Below are 10274 nucleotides of genomic sequence, written 5' to 3' on the forward strand. Positions count from 1 at the left end.
GTGGTATTGATGGTGATGATGGGTGATGAGGAGGAGAAGAAGGATGAAGAGGACGACGACGACAACGACAAGAACAACAAAAACAATGATGACGATGATAACAGCAACAACACGAACAACAACAAGAAAAACAACAACAACAATAATAATAATAATAATGTATTATAATTATCATTATTACCATAAAGGCATTAATAGATATGTAAATAAGTGGCAAAAAATACCGATGATATTAATGATGATGGTGATACTACTATCACTGCTGCTGTTGCTGCTCTTACTACTACTACAACTACTATTACTACTGCTGCTGCTGCTGTCTTGCTGCTGCTGCTACTATTGTTGCTGCAGTGTATATAGTACCAATACTACTTCTGCTGTTGCTACTGGTTCTGGTCCTACTTCTACTGCAAATGCTGCTGCACTACAACGACTGTTGGTGCTGCTGCCGATACTGATACTGATGATGATGATGATAATAATATGGAGAATGACGACGATAATGGAAGACGATGGCTGACAAAAAGAAGAAGGAGAAAAAGTTAATGCTAACAGCAGCAGCAGCAACAACAACAACCACAACCACCACCACAACAACAAATACACAACAAACACAGACGATATCAACAACACCAACAATGACAGACAACAACACCAACAATGACAAACAATAACACCACCGCCAACAACAACACAACAACAACAACAACACCAACAACGGCAGACAGACAGACAGACAGACGATGACCAGTTACCCCACTGTATGTGTGTACGTGTCCCACCAGGTGGCCCCCAAGTCCATCGCGGACAAGGCCGGAGTGAGGCACGGGGACGGCATCTTGGAGATCTGTGACTGCAGCGCCCAGGGCTGGTCCCACACCCAGGCCAAGCAGGCCATGATCAGAGCAGGCAACGAGGTGGACCTCGTCGTCCAGAGGTCAGTGGCTGAGTCCTCTCTCCTCGTCCTTCTCCTCACAGAACAGAAATAGTCATTTGATAATCGATACCCCCAAGGGTATGGTGGGCGTGCAGAACATTTGTGAACGTCATTATGTTATCATGATTATTACGTATTATATCATCATCATCATCATTATTACATATTAGTTACCGTTATTCCTCCACCCCCACCCCCAACCCTCCAGTGGCGTGGTGAGCGTTCAGAACATGCATCATCGTCATCATTACATTTGTCATTATCGTCATCATTATTACACATGTCATCATCATCATTACATATGTCCTTTATTGTCATCATTGTTACATATGCCGTCATCGCCATCTTTATTACTTATTTCATCACCGTCATCATTATTGCATATGCCATCATCGTCATGATTAATTACACATGTCATCATCATCATCATCACCATCATCATCATCATCATTACATACGATTGATTACGCATGTCATCTTCATCATCATCATCAGTATTACATATGTCATCATCGTTATCATTATTGCATACGTCATCTCGTGATTACATACGTCATCACTGTCATCATGACATGTCACTACATATCAAATTTTAATGTTTTGTCCCTCTCCTCCCCAGCCCTCCAGGGGCATGGCGATCGTGCAGGGCATGCAGCAGCATCATCATTACATAATCATTATCATTATTATTATTATTGCTGTTATTATCATCATTATCATCATCGTCATCATTTTCTCCCTCCACCCTCATTTTCAGGGGCGTGGTGATCGTGCAATATGTGCATCATCATTATTACTTATTCAGCAGCAGCAGTAGTAGTAGCAGTAGCAGTAGTAGTAGTAGTATCAACATCATCATCATTGTTAGTAGTATTATGTATTCATTTTTGTTGCTGTTGTTGTCATCGTCATGGGCAGAACACACTTAAGAATGGGTGGCGCTCTCGGTGTAGCATGCGCTCTCCCTGGGAAGAGCAGCCCGAATTTCACACGGAGAAACCTGTTGTGACAATACAAGACAAGACAAGACAATGCAATACAATACAATACAATATAATACAATACAATCATCACCATCATCATTTACAATACAATACAATCATCAACATCATCATTTATAATACAATACAATCATCAACATCATCACTTACAATACAATACAATACAATCATCACCATCATCATTTACATTACAATACAATCATCATCATCATCATTTACAATACAATCATCAACATCATCATTTACAATACAATACAGTCATCAACATCATCATTTACAATACAATACAATACAGTCATCAACATCATCACTTACAATACAATACAATACAATACAATCATCACCATCATCACTTACAATACAATACAATACAATACAATACAATCATCACCATCATCACTTACAATACAATACAATACAATACAATCATCACCATCATCACTTACAATACAATACAATACAATACAATGATCACCATCATCATTTACAATACAATACAATCATCACCATCATCATTTACAATACAATACAATCATCATCATCATCATTTACAAAACACTACAATATTGTCATCACCATCATCATTTACAATACAATACAATACAATCATCACCATCATCATTTACAATACAATACAATACAATACAGTCATCACCATCATCATTTACAATACAATACAATACAATACAATCATCACCATCATCATTTACAATACAATCATCACCATCATCACTTACAATACAATACAGTCATCAACATCATCACTTACAATACAATACAATACAATCATCACCATCATCATTTACAATACAATACAGTCATCACCATCATCATTTACAATACAATCATCACCATCATCACTTACAATACAATACAATACAATACAATACAATACAATCATCACCATCATCATTTACAATACAATACAGTCATCACCATCATCATTTACAATACAATACAATCATCACCATCATCATTTACAATACAATACAATCATCACCATCATCATTTACAATACAATACAATCATCACCATCATCATTTACAATACAATACAATACAGTCATCACCATCAGCACTTACAATACAATACAATACAATACAATACAATACAATCATCACCATCATCATTTACAATACAATACAATCATCACCATCATCATTTACAATACAATACAATCATCATCATCATCATTTACAAAACACTACAATATTGTCATCACCATCATCATTTACAATACAACACAATACAATACAATGCAATCATCACCATCTTCATTTACAATACAATACAATACAATACAATACAATACAATCATCACCATCATCATTTTCGTTCCCCACCCTCCATGCCCAGGGGCGTGGTGGACGTGCAGGAGGTGGCGGCTCCGGACACGGGCGAGAAGCGCGTGGAGCTGGACGAGGGCAGCATCAACCCCAACATGAACGAGGGCAGCAAGTACCGCAACGTCATGCCCAAGTCGTACCGGATCCTGGAGCAGCAGCTAGGGGGTGCCGGGCCACCTTCCGTCTTCGGGAAGAAAGGGGGCGCTAAGCCCGCCGCCGCCCCTGCGCCTGCGCCGGCAGCTGCTTCCGGTGGAGGAGCGGAAGGTGGGTTTGGGGGGGAGAGTGGGGAAGGGGGGGGAGGGGTGTTCGGTGGGTGAGGTTTTGCCTGGGTGGTGGTGGGGGGAGGGGGAGTGTCGGGGGTGGGGGCGGTGCTGTGGAGTTCCGGCGGGGGCGTTGCGTTCTCTGTATGGAGAGATGAGAGGAGTGTCAAGAACATTTTTGTTGTGTTCTGTTTTATCTTTTTTTTAATAATTTTTTTAAATTCATTTATTTTACTATAATGGTTCCAGCTTCGTGTCGGACCCATTGTTTTGTACTGTAATGCGCTTTACTCAGTGTACTGTACTGCGCTGTACTATAGTGTTCTGTACTGTACTAAACTGTACTGAACTGTACTGAACTGTATTGAACTATGCTGAACTGTAATGTACTGTACTGCGCTGTACTGTAGTGTTCTGTACTGTACTAAACTGTGCTGTGCTGTGCTGTATTGAACTATACTGAACTGTAATGTACTGAACTGTACTGTAGTGTTCTGTACTGTACTAAACTGTACTGTACTGTGTTGTGCTGTATTGAACTATACTGAACTGTACTGTACTGCGCTGTACAGTAGTGTTCTGTACTGTACTAAACTGTACTGTACTGTACTGTACACCAACACACAGAAAATGACGTCAGCTGTGCTCTTTGATCCAAAAACTGAAAAACTTGCCTCTACTCGAGAGATGAAAGACAGCTCCACCCTGCCCCTCACAGACATACACACACACACACACACACACACACACACACACACACACACTAACATACGCGTACACACATACAGTCTGCACACACACACACACACACACACACACACACACACACACACACACACACACACACAGGGATGCTCAGTTCCTGTCTTCAGCCAACGCCCCACAGGTAAACACACAGGCTGCTGTGCACCTGACAAAGAAAACCGTCTTCACTGGGGTTTTTTTTTATGTGTACACCTAAAGGCTGCGGAACTGGTTCCTCTTGGCAGTCGAAGAAAACAGAAAAAAAAGGCTAAAATGAATAGGAACAGTTTCAGAAACTTCCAGTGGCTGTCAGGACACAGGTTTTAGTGTTGTTATTTTTGTGGTTGTACTTGCTGTCGATGTACTAAAGTGGGTGGGTTTTTTTTTTTCGTCTGTTTTAGAAAAAAAATGGACTGAAAAGAAAGAGTTCTAGAAATTTTCGATGGCGTTCAGGACATAGGTTTTTTGTTGTTGTCGCTGTTGTTGTAGTTGCTGTTATTTGTGAACGTTCTAGATTTGTACATCCTGTTCAAGAAAAAAACAATGGACTGAAGAGAAACATCTCCAGAAGTTTCCGTATGTATATTTTTTATAGGGGGTATTTCTTGGAAGGTTCCTAATCTGTTCTTTCGGGCGTGCAGAAAAAAACCCAGTGTTCATAGAAACAATTCCAGAAGCTTCCAATGATTTTTAGGTAAAGCTTTAATTTTCTTAAGGTTTTAAAGTTGTTCATTTTGGCCGAAACAGTGTGGACTGCAGCGACCAGAACTAACAGGTGCCGAATTTAAAAAGCAACGCAAATATTTAGAGAGGTTAGGGAGAAGTTTGTGAAGGTCTTCTTTGGTGTTTTATTTAACTAGTTGTGTATTAGGTATTGGAAAGGGTTGGGTTTTTTTTTAGTTCTTTTGATGGTTCTTTGATGTGTGTAAATTTGTGTCTGTGAGTCTGTGATTTTTAACATCTTTCCACGTAGACTGGTTTTATACGTGTGTGTGTACTTACACGTGTGTGTGTGTGTGTGTGTGTGTGTGTGTGTGTGTGTGTGTGTGCGTGTGTGTTGCTGCAGTTGTTTGTATTGTTGATTTTGTTGCTGTTTGGTTTATACATTGTATCGTGATCTTGGCTGTGACTGTCAGGTTGACCTACAGCTTTCTACGGGCAAGGGTGGTATGTTCGAATATAAAGCAGTAACTGCGCTTGTGTAAAGCGATTTATCTTCGCTTTCATCTCTCTCACGATTTTGTCAATGACATCACGCACATAAACAAACGCTGTCTCTCTGTCTCTGTCTCTGTCTCTTTCTCTCTCCTCAGTCAAAAGACCTTTGCACGCAATGACAATAAAACATTTCAAGTTTCAAGTTTCTCGTTTCTCTCTCCTCAGTCACAGCGAGAGAAAGAGAGAGAGAGAAGAGAGTAAGCGAGAGACGCACACACTACCCTGCCCACCACCAAAGGCAGAAAAAAAAGAACAAAAAAAAAAAGCAATGGCCTTGTTCACTCTTTCAGGAGCCAAACCGTCTTCCATCTTCGACCGAAAGAAGCAGGACCGCTCCGACTATCTGCAGGCGCAAGGGCAGACCATTCAGAAAGCCTACGGACAGAAATACTGACCCCGACTTCGCTCCCTTCTTTCCTCATCGGCATAGCCAATCAGATTACAGGTGTTGGTGCACGCGGAGGAATGACTGACAGCAGAGTGCAAGCTGAAATGGACTGCGAAGGAGAAAACATTGACTGAATTTGGCCTGCATTTAGAGTATCATGTATATGTGAATGCATTGGGAGGGTGGTTTATTTATTGATCATTTAGCTAAGATTTATTTATGTATTTTTAGATAAATATTTTCCATCTGTGGAGCATGTAAATAGTGATTAACACCAAATATACTGCGATATTATATTTCTGAGTGAAAAGAAAAAAATGTGTAAAATATCAGACGACACGAAAAATATGTTTTTGCTGCTGGACAACGTGAAAAAAAAATATGGCCAAGTATTTTGCAGAATTTAACTGCCTTGTTCGGTTAGACAAACCACTGCATCAGTACTGACAAACTTTGGAATGAATATTTGAATGTAATTCTCCGTATGTATGTATATATATATATATATATATATATATATATATATCATGCATTAAGGTCTGTGAACACACAAAATTGTTTGTATCGTGATTTACCGCCCCCTCCCCCGCCCCCTCCTGCTTTTTTTCTTTGTTTTTTTTCAAAAGCCATTATGTTTGACATCATCTTGTGATTGGTACATCATGCTTGTCTTTTTCCTCAGTCATGGCGTTTTGTATTGGGAGATTTCGTTGTCACAGTCTCTAATTAACAGAGAGCAAGAATCAAGCTGGCTGCAAGATGTGTGGACACAAAGAACAGTTCAGAGAAGTGAGGAGCGTGCCGCCCTGTGCCTTATAACAGAGATGCAATGCTCTGTATCTGACTTGCTTCCCTTGTTCACTCTCCTCTTTTAAGCATGTAGATGCATAGTAAAGCGTTCGAGTGCTACAGCGGATTTCCCAGATGACAACACAAGTTTGGTGGCTTCATTTTTAAATGTGTGTAGCATTTCGAGACTGTGCTTTGGAGAAAGAGTTAGAAGCGAATTGCAGCAATATAGTCTTGCTACAATGAAATATATGAAACAACAAAACATTGGGATTTATTCATGCAACTTGGGCTGAGGAAAAACAGCAGATTATCCACGTGGCGGCTGTTGTTACAAACAAAAACAAAACAAACAAGCAAAAAAACAACAACAACAACAACAAAAAATGAAGAGTATATGAATGCACACAGCTCTTTAACTTGAAGGGGTTGTCTGATTTCTTATGTATTGAAAATGCAGACAAACTCTCACCTCGTTAATCTACGTTCAGTATGTTACATATTGACCACAAATAAGATTGATCAAGCCCGCTTCTCTTGCTGACAGGGTCTCAAGCTCTTCGTTCGTCATCACCATTGTCATCATCATAACAGCTACTGCTATTACTACAATGACCATCACCATCATCATATATATATATACATATATATATCATGATTATTATCAGAACATATTGCTTTTGAGCATAAGACTTTCTCTAGTCGATGATAATGCATGATGTTTGTTGTTTTTTTCATATTATTTTCCCAGCCCTCCAGTCCGCATATTTTTCTTGTCCCTTTATTACTCTGACCCATTCCTCGTTTTCTCTCTTCACAGAATTCCCTTTTTATGTAACTGTGTTGGACTCTATATACGGTTTTTCAACCCCACCTAAACACTTTGTTGTCTTTCAAATCAAATGTCAATATTACGTATATCACTAGATACAAACCCTGTTATTCGACTTTAAAATCAAATATTACCATATTGTATCACCATACTTTTTTTTAACCAGAAAAAGGGAACTGAACATAGGGAGAATAATAGTATTTGCACAAGACCTCAAACGTTAGCATGCAAAACAAGGGGAATTACTGTTTCATGAATGAGGCTGTTTATTTACTTGAATTCCGTTTTGTTCATTTGAAAATGTTTGTGTATACAGCATGATGTACGAATTTATCAGTTTATCACGTTTTAATTAGTTCTATTATATCGTTTTGATTGTCATGCAAAGGGGAGTAAGCAATGACTTTCAACCTTCACCACCCCCTGTAAACGCTTTGCGTTTCAACATTGGCCATGGACTTGGTAGCGGTGTTCTCGTCCGGGTGCTATTGAAATGCAGCTATACAGAATATTTTTTTCTTCAAGGGAAAAATGTATTTTCAAACCATTGTGCAAATGAAATATGTATAAATTCACGCTTAGTAGCTGTCACTAATTCAGCGGTGATCATCCTGAACGTGCTGTTTGTACAGAGAAGATAAGGTTCGAATGTTTTTAACGGGTGTATTCAATTACGATAAAAGGTTTCCTTGTTTATGATGTTACCTATTAGCCTTCAGGCCTTTCCAGTGTGTATTAATGCACAGGGCAATGAAAACTGCAATATAAGATTTACTTTGTACAGAGAAAAGGTGCTTACAGATGCTTACTGTATATCTTCGTGATATGTTTGTACGGTTTTGTTTTTTTTACTCTATTTTCAGATCACCGTGTTTGAAATAAAGTGTGAGGTTTTGACAAAAAATTATACGTAAACGTTTGTGTGCATGTGTGCTTGCGTCTGAGTATGTGTGTATTGTTTGTGTTAGCGTGGTGTGTGTGTTGAGTATTACTAAGTGAGTGTGTGTGTGTGTGTGTGTGTGTGTGTTGGGGCGTGCGTGCGTTCGAGCGCGCATTTGTGTGCAATACTGATAACACGATTTCAGTGTTATTGAAGACAGGCCCGTTGGATCTGTCTCCCGTTTTGCGCGCATGCACACGCACTCATGCACACAGCCAGCGGTCATTTTCAACAGGGTCAAAGACATTAACTGTCTCAACATCTTTTTTGAAAACAATCATAATTACGAAGACGTAACAGCAAAAGGTCCAACGAAATGTTCATGACATCAATCCAGATGTAACACAAGCACAAGAGTCAAGACAGATTGCGTGCCGAACAAGGTAAGAAGGGGGAATTCTGCAGGTAATTGATTTCAGTCATTACGAATACGACTTTGCAAGATTTTTTTTTAAACTGAAAATATATACTGCGCACTAGTTCGCATTGAAACCAATCCAAACTGACAGCATTCCATCCCAAAACAAACCCACCAACAATTCAGAGACAGAGATTGATAAGAGAGACAGATTGATAGAGACAGAGCAAAAGGAGCCAGTTCACCAGGCCGATCAACTGAAAACCCAACCCCTAATCACCCGCCTTCCCATCCCCAATCACCCTCTCCTACTCCTGCATCTCTTCCTCAACAACAAAACCAGGTCACTGGACGGGGGCCGGTCCGCTGGACACCTGTCGCCCTCAGCCCTGAAAAACATGTAGTCCATGAAGTGCTCATAGGACAAGTGCAAGTCGGACAGGGCACCTTCATGGAAACAAGCCAGCCACACGTCGATGAAGCAGTGGATGGAAGCGCCAAGGGCACTGTGGAACGGACGGACGGACGCACACAAAATATTCAAAGTGGAAATACATAAAATTGAAGACTACAACATACAAAAATCAAAAGCATTAACATTTCTAAAATCTGGACAAGGATCTGCATTTACACGAAGGGTCGTAAATTACAATACATACTATATATCATTACTTGATCTATTCATATGTGAACTAATTTTTCTGGGAAGTCTAATTTGATTTTACTAAAGATAAAAAGCACTATACGAGAGTGGAGTTTTATCTTTGGTTATCGATCAGTGGCATGTAGTAAAACCATTTTGCCCTGCATGAGGAATGACATTCAGGTATGGCACAGAAACATCCATTCTGCACTTGCAGATACAGAACTTTACACACAAGATCTGATGATCAAGGACAGACGAAACTGTTGTATGTAAAGCGTGGTATGAATGCAACAATGTTCGAGAATGAATGACACTGAGTTTGAAGAATGTGTGTGGGTCGATTTCACCCAAGGAGATGGTCGAAAAGTCCTTTTTGGATGTATATACAAAAGCCCAACAGAAAATGATAATTCAATAGTTATCAAAATAAGACACTTAACAAATATGACTCAGTACCACAGGGGATTTCAACTTTCCAAACATTGACTGGCTGGGAACATGGACAGGGAAAAAACAATTTTACAGAATTCTTACGAGATAATTTTCAGTACCAAGTGGTAATGGATCCTACAAGACGAAGAGAAGGACAAAGACATAACATTCTTGACCTAGTAATAGTAACTGATGAAGCCTTTGTATCAGATATCCACACCTTGTCCCATTAGGTAAAAGTGATCATGACGTTTTAGTTTTTTCATTATGTTTCTGAAATTATTGAAAATCATGAGAATGGAGACATGACATGAAAATGGCAAATTTTGACAAAATGAGATGTGAATTCAACAATACAGACTGGAGTGAACTAGATGACTTCA

The 10274-nt window shown here is 39.5% G+C and overlaps 1 protein-coding gene across 1 annotated transcript in view; it reads left to right on the top strand.

Moving 5' to 3' along the window:
• The window catches only part of LOC143287570 (PDZ and LIM domain protein 7-like), a 16375-nt gene extending 7953 nt beyond the window's left edge, over positions 1-8422 (top strand). The window contains exons 2-4 of the mRNA XM_076595665.1: positions 786-937; positions 3295-3548; positions 5797-8422. Of these exons, the coding sequence (XP_076451780.1) occupies positions 786-937; positions 3295-3548; positions 5797-5900 (510 nt within the window). The 3' untranslated portion in view covers positions 5901-8422. The remainder of the gene's footprint in view (positions 1-785; positions 938-3294; positions 3549-5796) is intronic.
• Positions 8423-10274: the final 1852 nt, after the last annotated feature.

This window comes from Babylonia areolata, chromosome 11 (assembly GCF_041734735.1).
Source record: "Babylonia areolata isolate BAREFJ2019XMU chromosome 11, ASM4173473v1, whole genome shotgun sequence".
Taxonomy (NCBI): Eukaryota; Metazoa; Mollusca; class Gastropoda; order Neogastropoda; family Buccinidae; genus Babylonia; species Babylonia areolata.